Source organism: Heterocephalus glaber, unplaced genomic scaffold, assembly GCF_053883595.1.
Source record: "Heterocephalus glaber isolate CG9 unplaced genomic scaffold, H.glaber_assembly_v1.0 deba00001813, whole genome shotgun sequence".
Classification (NCBI taxonomy): Eukaryota; Metazoa; Chordata; class Mammalia; order Rodentia; family Bathyergidae; genus Heterocephalus; species Heterocephalus glaber.
This window is the reverse complement of record NW_028258484.1, coordinates 2,697,798-2,711,063: the sequence shown is the minus strand read 5'-3', so window position 1 is coordinate 2,711,063 and position 13,266 is coordinate 2,697,798. Positions and strand designations below refer to the sequence as shown.

Genomic DNA, 13,266 nt, shown 5'->3' with positions numbered 1-13,266 from the left:
TGTGACCTGACCCTGCTACTGGTCTCACCTCTCTCCTTCGGCCCACTTCCTGTGCAGCAGCTGTAGAGGCCACAGCAGCAGCCACAGCGGCAGCCCGGCCCCGGCTCGGCTCAGCTGGTAGCTGCAGGAAGTCAGGGGCAGCGGCAGGCTGCACTAGCTCAGAAGGGAAGCGGCCCACGCGCCCATGGACAGTCCCGAATCGCCAGCCTAGCAGGCAGGAAACAGGTTGAGCCTAAATGGAAAGTTTTTCCTTGGGATAAAGGGGGTACTTCGGGGACATTCGGGTACTTCCTTGAGGCCTCCTTCTCCCCTGAGCTCTGTAAGGGAGGACATGCTATTGGCCATGCCACATGAGCACTATACTGCTAAGCTATACCTCCAACCCTTATCCAGCCACTTTACCAATGAGTAAACAAAGGCTCAGGTAAAGGAAGAGGTTGGGACACTGGACCATCGTGGGAGATGGAGCAGATGGGCAAAGCAGCCCTTGAGAACTCTCAGAGCATGCAGAGACACAGAGAGGGCCTAAGCCATAAACATGAAAACACTAAGGCCCACCACAGACACCCCTCAGCCACACCTGCAGGCAGAGGGTTGGGCTGTATGGCTACCACCCGACATTGCCAGGCCTGCCATGGACCTTACATGACCCAGCCAGGGGAAATTGCTTTGGAGCACCAAGAAGCCCTCTTCATGCATGTGCAGTGTGAGTGCATGACACTAGGGTCAGCCCTATTTAGAGTTCCAGGTTTGGAGGCCTCCTTGGGTTACCCACCAAAGTCAGGGCCTCTGCGCTGCAGCTCCTCTAGGTATACCACCTTCTTGCGGACCACACAGCCGGCACTGTATCCTGTGGACTGGCTCATGTCAGCATCTGCCAGGGAGGCCCTGTCCCCCTCCTCCTACCACTCAACACATAGCTGCCCCACTCCATGGTGCTGACCCACTCGAGGTGGCTGCAGAGGCTGCAGGTGAATGATGTCACCCTTGTGGAAGGACAGCAGTGCTGGGTCCTCAGGCAGGAAGTTCCTCACAGCGACCACGTAGTCAGAGTCCTGGGTCAGCCAGGGACAGGGTAAGGAGATGTTTCCCCTCACCCTCTTCTCAGAGGTTCAGCCCTCCTCCCTGGCTCCTCCCACTCTCCCCATCACATCAGAGAAGGGAGCACTCCCTAGGTGAGAAGTAGGAAGGGCATTCCAGGTAGAAGGCACAACCTATGCAAAGGCCTGAGGCGTACAGAAGCCTATAGACAGGCTCTGGCGCACACACAGGCATTCACACTTCCTAAACAGGTGTGACTTGAATCAATCCAGGGTGGGAGAGCCTTGTTTTAGGCCCTTCCATTCTGGGCAGTGAGGGGCATCTGTGGGAAGATCCTGACCTTCTTCAGCTCCAGAATGAAGTCGTCCACCAGGCTCTTGACCTGGCGAGCTCGGGCTGAGAAGAGGATGACCTTCTCGCTGGCCAGGTTGAACTCCAGCATGTTCTGCGAGGGCACGGTCACAAACAAGATGTCTGCAAAGCTGGAGGATGGGAAGATGGCATGAGGGTTGGATCCCATGGCCAGAGGAATGTTCTCGCTGACCTCTGCTCTTCATTCTGTTTCTGCCCTGTCCCATCCCTGAAGCCCAGCCCCATACTAGTTCCCAGGGGACCCAAGGGACCTCCTTCCTCCCCTCTATGACTCTTCTGCAACTTCTGCTCATCTCCAATCACCCTTTTAACTTCAGCCTCTCCCCATCCCTTGCCCCTTTGCCCACACAGATCTCTCTCCATCTTTCAAAGCAAGGAGGTTTCACCCAAACAATTATCAAGGCTCTTCCTGATCTCATGGTAGAAAGCACAAAAGGGATTTCTCACAAGAAAGGGAGTCTGAGCGCTCAGTAAAGTCTCACAGCCAGGGCACTACTTCCCTTTCCAGCTGCCTCAGGTCTTGGATGCTTACAGCCCAGTCATCCCACTACATAGTGAGCTTTGGAGGGCCGGAAGGTCTGGTGTGTGGTCTGAATGGCAGGACAGGGTAGTGGTCCCCTAGCTGAACTACTTCCTTCCTGTGTGACTTATGACAAGCAACTTCTTTCTGAGCCTCAGTTTTCCAAGTCCTAAAATGGACATATTGGCTGGGGATTTAGCTCAGTGGTTCCGCTGCCTGCTCCACAAGCTCAAGGACCTGAGTTCGATCCCTGGTACCATAAAAAAAAAAAAAGAAGAAGAAGAAGCCAAGCTAAAATGGACATATTTAGAGCTTAGTACATCACAGGTGAGCAGGTCTGGAGAGAATGAGGCAATGCTGAAGCTAGTTTGTGCCCTAGTCTCTAGCCAGCCACACTTCCACCTGCCTGCCCATCACCTGTATGCACGAAGGATGTGCAGCTGTCCGCTGACCTCCTGGTTGCTCTTGACCATGCGCAGGAGTTTGATGCCTGTGTGGGATACAGCTAGGATCTGCACACCAGTTCCCACGCTGCCCTGGGGTGAGGATGAGGGGCACGTGAGGGCCTTCTACCCTCAACCCTGAATGTGCTGGACAGCTGGGAGGGGGCAAGCAGGGGTTCCCACCGTGGCAGGGAAGAGGCGAGAGAAGTAGACCTCCCAGCTGTCTCGGGCGGTGTCGACCACAGCCCGCTTCACTCTCTCTGTTATCAGAGGCTGCTGCGTATCCAGCTGGTTCTGGGCTAAGAGAGGTCCTCATCTGGTCAGCACTCCCTCTCCCTCCCCTGCCAGCTCATATCTGAAAGCTCAGGGAGAGAGGCTGACACCCATCAGGAGAGTATCTGCCCAGTATCCATACTGGGAGACAGAAAGCCAGAGATGAACAAGAGCCGGGACCACACTGCATGTCAGGAACTCCTGACTTCATCCATGCAGCCTGGCCATGTAAGGGCCAGAGCCAAGCAAGGAGGTGCACACCTGGGAGGTAGGTGGCTGGGCTTGTCTGCACAAGCCTCCCTCTGGGAAAGGGCTGGCCATGGCTCCAGGTGGCTACCCCACCAACACCGCTACCCACCCTCACCATACCGAAGAGGGCCTTCATCCTGAGCCTCTCATCCTGGGAGATGCGCAGGCAGGCTTCTGACAGTGTGTCGTGCAGGATCTACAGAAACAGGCCATGATGTGGGACTCCCCCAGCTAGGAACCGGGCTGGACTGTTTTGGGGTGCATAGGAATGGTGCATCCCATTTTGCAGCAGTGGCATCATACGTAAACTGGATCCTCGTCTGAAATCAGATTCCACGTCAAAGGGGTCCTCTCTCTTCTCACCTTTGAAAGTCCTTCTGCCTTTCCCAGGCCCCAGTTTCCTTATCTGTTCATTGGGGCTTGGATTTGACCTCTGGGCCCTGCCTAGTTCAGACAGACTATGACTCTGGTTAGATTGAACTGTGGGCTCACTGACCTTGTCCATGGAAGTGGGGGGTTCTGCAGAAGGTTTTCCCAACCTCAAAGACCCCACATGCCACAATGTGAAGCAGAATTTGTAGTCTGTGGTCCCATTGCCCTATGAGTACAGTGAAGCAGAAAGGGAAGAGAAGTCTCACCTGCCGGAACAGGAGGTCTAGCTGCACAGGGTGGCTGTAGTTGTCCTTGGGGTAAAACACCTGTGAGACAGGTCTTCAGTGGGTATCTTTGGACTGCTCCTTCACCTTGCTTCGCACCACCCTGCTCCTCAGAAGAAGCCCAGCTCCTCACCAGTCCCTCCTGGGCTTTAGCACTGCCCCTAGCTCTAGCCCCACCCACCCCATTCTCCCGGGCCAGCACCCCAACTCTCCACACATTTCATCTCAATGTAGCCCTTCCCCTGACTCTGGCCTGGGCTTGCCAGGCACCTCTTTGCGAAGGAAGATCCGCCAGGGGGCATTCTGGTAGCTGTAAAAGTTGGGGTTGATGAGGCGATGCAGCTGGGTCTGCACGGGTTCCTCAGGGGGCTCCAGTGATCTTGAAGCCAGTGCTGGAGAGAGCAGAGGGGAGTGAGGCGTTATGTAGCACCTCTCAAGACCAAGTGGGAGGGGTGGGAGGGAGGGGGACTGGGGAGGAACCATGAGTTCCTAGACATTTGCACAGGTGGGTACACTCATACAACCCAGGCCTCTGTTCTACAGGTACTGTATAGAGGACGCCTATACCTCAGTCAACAAGATAGACAGGGGCCCTGCTCTTGACTTTAAAGTCTCATGGCAGGTGCAGGTGGAACAGACCATTCAGAAACAAGGCTCTTAGTGATAGGAGCAGGGGCAGAAGTACAGTGGGGTGATGCAGGAAAGGGTCAACAGGGGAGCTGGTTTGGGAGGGTTCTTCAGAGCAGGTGGTATCAGCAAATCTCTCTGAAAAGATGACATTTGAGCTGAGACCTGAATAATGAGAAGGAACCAGGCATTCAGAGATGGTGGAGAAGAGCATTTAGGCAGAACGAACAAGTGCAAAGTCCCTGAAGCAGGAGAGGGCTTGGTGCAGTCCAGCGATAGACCATGCCCAAAGAATGGTGGGAGGAGTGCCGGGGATTTAGCTCAGTGGTGCCGCCACCGCTGCTGCCACTGATCCCGTCTGCCTCGAAAGCGCAAGGTCCTGAGTTCAATCCCCGGTACCAAAAAAAGAATGGTGAGAGATAAGGATGGGGAGATGGGCAGAAAGATCATGCAGGAAGATCTCAAAGACCACAGTGGAGAATTTGGAGTTCATCATAGAAGCCACTGGAGGTTTTTTTGCCAGAGGCATGTGAACTGACTTTTATATTTTAAGATCACTGTGACTGCTATGGGATAGAGGCTATAGAGGTTAGGATTCCCATTGTAGTGCCAGGATGCCTGGGTTTAAGTCCCTAGTCTGACACTTTTGAGGTATGAGACCTTGGGAAAACCACTTAACCTCTCCATGTTCCCACCGAGTAACATGTAGGAACAACTGGAACTGCCTTAAGGGGTCTTAGTAGGATTAAGGGAGGCCAGGGTGAGCCTGGCCTGAAACCAGTGCAATTTCACCATGGATATAATTACATCAACGTCCACACAATATGTACACAAGGGCTGAGGAACACAGACACACACACCACTGACATACAGATTCACCTGCACTCACAGACTTACTCATACACTGGGACACCTGCCTGCTCATTCCTCTCTCCCTCCTTCTCTCCCTCCCCTCTCACCTGGAATGGGCCCCATAGACGTCTTTGTTGCGCTGGTCACTGGCTTCACCAAGGCCACAGACTCTCTGGACACCTGTCCCACCCCAAAGAGAGTGCTCAGGGGACATCAGGTGGGCCTGGGAGGGCAGTGGCAGGCCACTGGCAGAAGTAGCTGGTTTCCTGAGGCTCTCCAGAAGCCCCTCGTCTGTTCTACTGGGGCCGAGCCCACTCTGCCCTTACCTGAGTGCCAGGTGCTGCTGGCAGATGAGCCATCTGCCCCTTCAGGAGCATCAGTGCCTCCTCGTGAGGGTCAGGTCGCTTCATGAACACTTTCCCTCCATCTTTCCTAATAAAGGAACCATGGTGGGTTAGACAGAATCCCCCCCCCCACATTTCCTACAATAAGGAATGTCATCCACCATCACCCCCATTATTATAATTGAGAACCCAGAGCGAAGCAGAAGCTGGTCGGCAATCATACCGCACAAGGGAGACAACAGCAGTCTGGGCTTCCCTTTGCTTGGGGCTCACCTGGGGCCACTGGCATAAACAGACCCCCCCTCCCTGGAGGGGGACCCTCAGGTGTGGTGAAATCACAGGCAGTGATGAGGATGGCAGGTGCTGCTGACCTAAGGGCCTCAGGGTGGCAACCCCGGAGTGGCTGCTGGTACTGCCTGATGATCTCCCTGATCTGCTGCGTAGGCTGTGGAAAGTGCTCCGAGTTGAGTGTGGAGTACCGGACCAGCTCCAGGGAGGATGATGCTTCGGGTGAGAGGTGGGGGGAGAGAGTGAGGCCACAGGGTCCCAGCCATACCCATCTGCCCTGGGAAGGCCCTCAGGCTGGGGTGGACACTCACTGCTTTCTGGTGAAGCCTGGCCCTGAGCTAGAATGGGGGCAGCCACAGGTTTGGTGGGGGGCCTTGGGGCCTTGGCCAGAAAGGCTGGAGCCACAGGCCTTGGAGAGGAGCACAGGAGCACAGGTTTGGCAGGACGACCGGTGCCTACACACTTTGGCCGTGCCTCTGGTGCTATGGGTTTCTGTGGAGAGCAGGGTGTGAAGTGAACTGCTGGGACACACCAGCTGCTCTCAGGGACCCCATCCGCCCAAGATGGGCTGTGGGGCTCCAGGGCTCAGACAGGCACAATAATATGAAGCAGCACAGTGCTCCTGTTAACAGCTGATGTCTCTGAGGACCCCCTCACCCTCCTTAGGCCAGGCTCACCTCTGGGGGCAAGGGTCTCAGGGAAGGACTCAAGGGCGGCTGCTGGAGTGCCATGGCTTGCAGGGTCATCTCCCGGGCCTGGGGAGAGGTGGTGGTGTCAACCAGGCAGTCCACTATCCACCTCCCAAACCCCCAGACCCTGCCTCACTCACCAGGAGCACAGCCTGTTTGTGGATGAAGGCTTGCTGCAGAGCCAGTGTGGAGGTGTCCAGGCCGGGGACTGGGGAGCCGGGCAGAGGGCACAATGAGCCAAACCCCTGCCCTCCACCAGCCACTATGCTTATGGCTGCCCCTATTCCAGCCCATGTAGGTGCCTGAGGGTCAGTGAGTAGCCCCCACCCTTCTTGGAGCCACCCTGGGGAAGGCACTGACTTGGCTTCAGCTTTGGTTCTGGGCTTCTCTTGAGGGGGTCTTCAGTACTGCTACTCCCGCCTTCGCCAGGCTGGCCACCCCCTTTCATGCGGTAGGCAATGGCTGTAGGCTTCTCCAGGTCCTGGGGGCAGCAGGTGGCTCAAGTGACTGCCTCAGTTTGCATTCCTGAGGCTCCATAGCAACAGGCACCTGACACCGGGCCACTTCCTCCACATTGAGGGGGACCTCCCACTGGCTAAGTGTCTGCTCTATGCAGCCTTTACCAACAAAGCATCCCAGTTAGTCCGTCCCACAACTCAGCACACCTCCCGCTTCACAGAGGAGTAAACTGAGGCTCACAGAGGGGTTGTGACTGGCTCAAGGCTGCATATCATGCCAAGGACCACGGAGGAGCTCTGGAAGTTCCCAGAGTGAGGGCCAAGGGACCCAGGGACCAAGGTCACTCACTCCTACAGAGACTTGGCTATCACCAGAGCGGGGGAAGGGGTCCTGCACTTCTTGCTGGGAGTCCTTTTGGGGTCAGCCAGGAGCATCTCATCCTTTTCCCTGTCCCCAGCAGAGACTCAAACAGGATACACCACTGCATGGCCCTGGCTGTACAAGGCTTCCTATCACCCTGGGTATGTGTGACTCAAGTTTACACTGAGCTGCTGTCAGTCAGTACCCCAGCCCATTCCTACCGCATCCCCGTAGGATAACACAGGATTGAAGAGGCTGTCCAGGTAGCAATCCAACCCTTTGGGGGGCACAGTGGACTCTCCAAGGCCATCCAAATCTGGGTGAGGGGTGCACAGAAAATGTCAAGTTCATTTCTCCTGCTGGTCTCCACTCCCTACAGTCCCCTCTAGGCCCCATTTGCATCAGAGATAGTGGCTATTGGTGGCTGACCTTGATGCATTTCTGTCCCTCTCTGGGCCTCTGGCTCCCCATTTGTACTGTCCTCATTGTGGCTGTAGTACCCGTCAGAGTCAGGCACTTTGGAGGTGTGGCCCTGGGGCTGAAGCCTAATGGGTGTGTCCTCATCTGAGTCCCAGCTGTTCCCAAACAGCCTGTGGGGAAGGGAAACACAGAGCAGCTGTCCCACAGAGAACCCCAGTCCCCAGAACTCCCAAATCTCCGTGCCTAGAACTGGGTGACTCTTCGTTTAAAAGGCAGGATTGGTGCCGAGGATTTAGCTCAGTGGCACTGCACCCGCCTTGCAAGTGCAATGTCCTGAGTTCGATCCCTGATACTGGGAAAATAAGGACTGCTGGGTGCCAGGTACTCAGGAGGCTGAGGCAGGAAGACTGCTTGAGCCCAGAAGTTCCAGGCAAACCTGTGCAACATAGCAAGACCTGCCTCAAAAAAAAAAAATCATGACAAAAAAATCCTCAGAATTCAAGACTCTCCAGCAGCGAGGCAGGTGGAGCCTTCTGCCTAGGAGAGGCTGTACTTGTGAGGGTGCCCCAGTAGCTACCTACACTTTGGGGCCTCCCCTGCTGGTCACAGGCCCTTCTGCACCCACGATGAAGTAGGACTTCTGTCGTGGGAAGTCCCTGGGGAGTTCCAGGTCAGACACCAGATCCAGCACGTAGTCATGGCCAGCCAGCTCTGCCCACTGGACACCATTCTTCATGGCTACTGTCCAGCCTCGCCAGCCATCAGTCAGCCCCCTGGTGAAAAAATGTGGAGAAATGGAAATGCGGGAGGAAACCATCGAGCTATTTGTTGGGAGACCTCGGGGTATGAGTCACACCCTGGGCATGACAGAGTGGCCCTGGAACCCCCTGAGGAATCCAGCCTCCTACCCTTCCCTCCCTGCCTCCCAGGGGCACAAGAATGAGCTGGGTAGGGCATTCTAGGAGCCAACCTGTGCCTCAGAATGTCTCCAGCCATCTCTTCCCCCGTGCTCCAGGAGTGCACTGGGCAGGAGAACTGGTCACCTGGGGTGGCACAGGGGCAGGGCTTAGTCTAGTACTTATAGTCCAGCTTTGCTGGCCTCCCTGCCTACTCCTCCTTCCAGGCTTCCAGACTCTGATCCTGTGTTTGCATCCTCAACGCCACGGTCCCCCGTCCCAAGTCCAGCTCAGAGCCATATCTGAGTAGGCCCTTTCCAGCCCCTCCCAGCTCCAGAACCTCTTTGGGTACTGCTGAAAGCCTCTAGTCCAGGAGGCAGAGACAGGACAACTTACCATTGAAGCAGCTCACATCCAGTGCCATGCTGGCCTTCTCATGGGTGGTGATCCACTCAAGCTGGGTCGGGGGGAAGGTGCGGGCCACCCTTGAGCCTTGCTGTTGGGCCTGGCCCATGGCCTGCATGAGACGGTGCTGACACACTGCCTGGTAGCCATTCCGCCCATAATCAGACACAAACCTGATGGGTAGGAGTTGGAGCCTGAGAAGAGTCAGGTTAGCCCACAGCTGTAAGGTGAGGCTGAAAGGCTAGTTTGGAAGGGTCCTGGGTTATAGCCTAGAACTCTGGGCTGTAGTCAAGAGATAATGATCTCAGAGTACCCCAGAATTCATAGCTAAACTGAAAGGGTCTTAATCTAGCCCAGAAGTATATCTCAGGGCAGCACAGAGATCCAGGGATAGGCCAAAGGGGTTCCAGTTTGTTGGAGCAAAATGCTATTGTCAGAGTGGGGGCCTGAGGCTGGGCGTGGCCAAAAACTGGACTCTAGACTATGCCCTCGTTCTTTCACCAGGTAGGACACAGTGGTCATGTGCTCTCCTCTGGGTCTAACCACCATGCTCTCATTTATGTGCAGATGGCCCCAATGGTTCAACCCAGCCTGAGACCCATGTGCCCACTTCCTACTAGACTGTGCATGGCCTTCCCTTCCCCTGCCCTGCCAGGAGCAGCTGTGGTACAGGCCCATAGCAGCTATGGAGGGAACCTAGGGCCGCACACATGAGAAGGTAGGCAGTGCCCCTGCCCTGCTGCTATAGCTGCCACAGTCTCAAGGCTAGTCAAGCAGTGACCACTTACTGTGCATTGGCCTGAGTGAAGCTTTGTACACAGCTACCCTGCTAGGTGGCTCCTGTTACCATCCCCAATTCACAGGTTCAGAGAAGGGGAGTCACTGGCCCTAGGCCACACAGCAGGTAAGTTTCAGAGCTGGGATATACACCCAGGGCCTGCCTAAGCTCCTTCCCTCACAGTCATGCTTCTCACCCAGCAGCAGGGTAACATCATCACAATATCCTGAGCATGGCCATGCCCACAAATTACCACATGCCCTGTCTTTGCTTTGGGCACTGCATATATGTTTATACATTTCATACTCATAACAGCCTATAAGGTACTATCATTATCCCCATTTTACAGGGGAAGAAACTGAGACACAGAGAGGTTAAGGAACTTGCCCAAGATCACACAGCCTATCCATGGGTGAGCTGGGACTTGAACCCAGACTGTCAAAGCCCAGCATCCATGCTCCTCACCCCTTTGTCATACCCCATGACCTGAGAGGTCACTGCTCCTTTCCCAATCCCCCATATCCTGGTCTTGTCTCCTCTGAGTTCTGGAAGTCTTTCATCCTGTCTGCCCTGACTCCTACCCTCTACAGTGAAGCCTGCTGCTCTTGCTCTGGGCCCAGCGGAGACCAAGTGCCATCCATGGTCCCATGTCTGGCTTGTGCCTCCTACAGAGGCTTTGCCCCTCCCCCCACCCCTACCCAACCCCACTGGCCCCACTCACTTGAGGAGGAACTTGTCAAGGTGTGAAGATGGTGCAAAGCTGCTGAGGCAGGCAGCCAGCAGCAGCCAGCCGCGTGTGGCATTGTGAGCATTGTGATTGTGCCACACCTGGTTGGCCAGCTGGCCTAGGATCTCATCCCGAAGCTCAGGTGCCACCAGCCCCTTTTGTATGATGTAGTTCCCAAAGATGTTCTCCTGGGCACCTTGCAGATTGGGGTCACCCATGAAACGCAGGATCTGGGTCACAAATAAGACTCCTATGGGCCTTTCAGAAAGCTATTCCTGCCAGATCCCCATCCTGCAGCATGCATCCCTGTCCTGCCTCTCCCAAGGGTCCCCTCAGCTATATAAAAGTCCCTTGTAATATACCTGCTGTATTTTATGCCAAATGACTAGGCAGTTCACCCCAACCACAGGGAAAGTTAAGATCCAAAGTACATGTTGACTTCCTTTCCTGCTCATGAACCTTCTATGGCTCCCCATAAGGTCCGGTCCCTCCTTTCACTCCTGGCCTCCAGCTAGCCCCCTCACATCTTGCTCCATCTAGACCCCAGAAGGTTTTCCTGACTTTTAGCTCTGTTTGTTTCCTTCCCACAGAAGTGCACTCCTAGGCTCCCTATACTCTTGGGGTAAAATTTGAGTTCTGGGTCTGCCACTGGGGCCTTGCTCACCATCCACCCACAGCCCTCCTGCCTGATCACACTGATTTCCTCTTCTCTCTGTGCCTGCCTCACTCTCCCTGCAGGCAAATTCCCCTCTAGCTCGAATATCCCCCTCCAGGATGCCCTTCCTGGCACTGTCCAGGGCTGAGTTCGGGCCCCATGTGGATACCCCACCTCTGTGCTTCCCATTGCACAGGCTGGTGGTCACTGGTTAGTCTCAGGGAGTGTCCCTCTCCAGACTGGAATGTCCATGAGGAGAGGAGACACTGGTGTCCCTGAAAGGCTCCAGAGAGACTCCAAGGCACTCATTTTGCTAGAAAGATGATGGGGAAAAGAAAGGCCACTAGAAGTGAAGTCAGATCCCTCTACAGACATAAAAGTCTCTTCACCAAAGAAGAGACGTGGAGCTCATGAGTTGGGCTTGTGAAGGGGCTAGGAGGACAGCACAGGGGGCTTCACAGCCTGGCCTCATGGCCAGAGGCCCGTACCAGCTTGAAGATGCTCACAGCCTCTGCATGGTGCTCAGCCGGCAGCCGTGTGAGGGGTGTCCTCAGGGGGGCTGTCAGCATCCCAAAGGCAGGCTCCTGGGGGCATAAGGCAGGAACATGAGGAGGCAGAGCTGGGACTGACAGGCACTGCTGGATCCCTGCCCTGTGCCAGGTGGGAATGCAAAAGCTCAGGCGGTGGGCTCCTGTCCGAAGTGTGTGGACAGGGACACAGGGTGGGCAGGAACAGGCAGCGGCCTCAGTGAATTGTGGTAGAGGCAGGAGGACCCCCGTCCTGGGCCCTTGGGGGTGGAAGGAGGAAATGAGAGCAGGACAGGTTCCATGGCTCTCCAAGTCCTTCCATTTCTGCAGTAAGTCCAGCCTCCAGGGTAAGCCACTGCCTGAGTCCCGAGGCCTCCCTGCACTCAGGCCCCGGCACCCCAGATGTCCATGCTCCACACTGAAGGTTCATGTTGGCACCATGGGAGCATGAACCCAGGGGAGGACAATGTCCCCTCTTTTTTTCTCAATCCTGGGCATGAAATCCAAGGACTCTGTCACTGAGCCATATCCCAGGGACAATGTCAGCTCTGATGGTGGTCTGTGCCCACTGGTCATGGCCCCTTAGCTGACGCCAGCCCTTACCTTGAAGTGGCACCGGACAAACTTGGCCATGGGGTAGTTGTTGATATCTAGGGGCAGTGTGACTCGGGGTTCAGTCTGGAGCCGGGGTGTCCGCACAGGGGCCACTTGAGGAACTCTGGGCGGCCTAAGGCCTGTGGAGAGTGGGGCATGAGGTAGCTGCACCCTCATCCCCGTGCCCTTCCCCACTGTCCAGTGCTAACACACCTGCCACTTCTTGCAAGAGCCCAACCAGTTCAGCTGGAACCTCCAGGTGTCCCACAGCTACCACTTCCCGCTTGCTCAGCTCCTGGGGACCAGTAGGTGGTGAGGGAACAGCCTGCCACACTCCCACCTGCCAGTCCCCCTCCCTGTCCCTTGCTGCCACCCAGAGTCACACCCACCTCCTGCTCCCGCAGCCGTGCCTCCTCCACCCAGCGCCTGTGCTCTGCCCTTAGCTGCAGGAGAGCAGATGGTCAGGGCGGGATGACGGGCAGAGGCACCGGCAGCCCAGGCAGGGCAAGCCAGGCTCACAGGGCATCTGGCATGAGGAGGGGCAGCTTTGTGCTGCCTGGAGGCCACTGCTCCCTTCAGAGAGGAGCAGAGGTGGCCGAGGTGGCCAGAGAAGCAGGGAGGGGAAAGGAGAAAGCAAGAGAAAGACAGTGGGAGACAGCAAGGAAGAAAGACTTTGGGGAAAGACATATGGGAGGACTCTGGGAAGCTCTAAGCAGCAAGCGTCATGCAAAACCTTCAGTAAAAGCTACATAGTCCCTCCATGCCTTGGGAGTGGCATTTGTCTTCCTGGTGGTTGGTTTATGTGACAGTGGGCCAGGTCTAGCCCCAAGGTCAGGGCCAGACCATAACCAGGGATGCCCAAGTGACCAAGCTGTGACCAAGCCTAATTCCCAGAGACCCCTGATCCCAGCACCAACCAGTCCTTCCCATGCCACATCCCATCTGACCTTCTGCACCAACCCCAAGGGGAAGATGAGAAATTGAGGCCACGGAGGGGCCAAGACTACCCAGCTTGAACATGGCAGAGGAGGGTCTGGAGCCCAAGACTATCTGAAGCCAAGTCTTTTCCATTGGGCGCTAAGTGCCTCCCC

General features: G+C 55.9%; 1 protein-coding gene across 1 annotated transcript in view; it reads right to left on the bottom strand.

The window, feature by feature from the left end:
- Myo15a (myosin XVA) overlaps positions 1–13,266 on the bottom strand; it is a 59,445-nt gene that overhangs the window by 22,184 nt on the left and 23,995 nt on the right. The window contains exons 25-50 of the mRNA XM_087203918.1: positions 12,565–12,618; positions 12,389–12,470; positions 12,185–12,315; positions 11,543–11,638; positions 10,394–10,629; positions 8,886–9,067; positions 8,564–8,636; positions 8,175–8,366; positions 7,603–7,763; positions 7,395–7,489; positions 6,715–6,835; positions 6,495–6,562; positions 6,343–6,420; positions 5,977–6,157; positions 5,749–5,881; positions 5,360–5,465; positions 5,141–5,213; positions 3,825–3,946; positions 3,537–3,596; positions 3,019–3,094; positions 2,560–2,675; positions 2,351–2,469; positions 1,382–1,523; positions 944–1,055; positions 776–850; positions 29–207 (exon numbers count right to left, since the gene is read on the bottom strand). Coding sequence (XP_087060044.1) covers positions 29–207; positions 776–850; positions 944–1,055; positions 1,382–1,523; positions 2,351–2,469; positions 2,560–2,675; positions 3,019–3,094; positions 3,537–3,596; positions 3,825–3,946; positions 5,141–5,213; positions 5,360–5,465; positions 5,749–5,881; positions 5,977–6,157; positions 6,343–6,420; positions 6,495–6,562; positions 6,715–6,835; positions 7,395–7,489; positions 7,603–7,763; positions 8,175–8,366; positions 8,564–8,636; positions 8,886–9,067; positions 10,394–10,629; positions 11,543–11,638; positions 12,185–12,315; positions 12,389–12,470; positions 12,565–12,618 — 3,063 coding nt within the window. The remainder of the gene's footprint in view (positions 1–28; positions 208–775; positions 851–943; positions 1,056–1,381; positions 1,524–2,350; positions 2,470–2,559; positions 2,676–3,018; positions 3,095–3,536; positions 3,597–3,824; positions 3,947–5,140; positions 5,214–5,359; positions 5,466–5,748; positions 5,882–5,976; positions 6,158–6,342; positions 6,421–6,494; positions 6,563–6,714; positions 6,836–7,394; positions 7,490–7,602; positions 7,764–8,174; positions 8,367–8,563; positions 8,637–8,885; positions 9,068–10,393; positions 10,630–11,542; positions 11,639–12,184; positions 12,316–12,388; positions 12,471–12,564; positions 12,619–13,266) is intronic.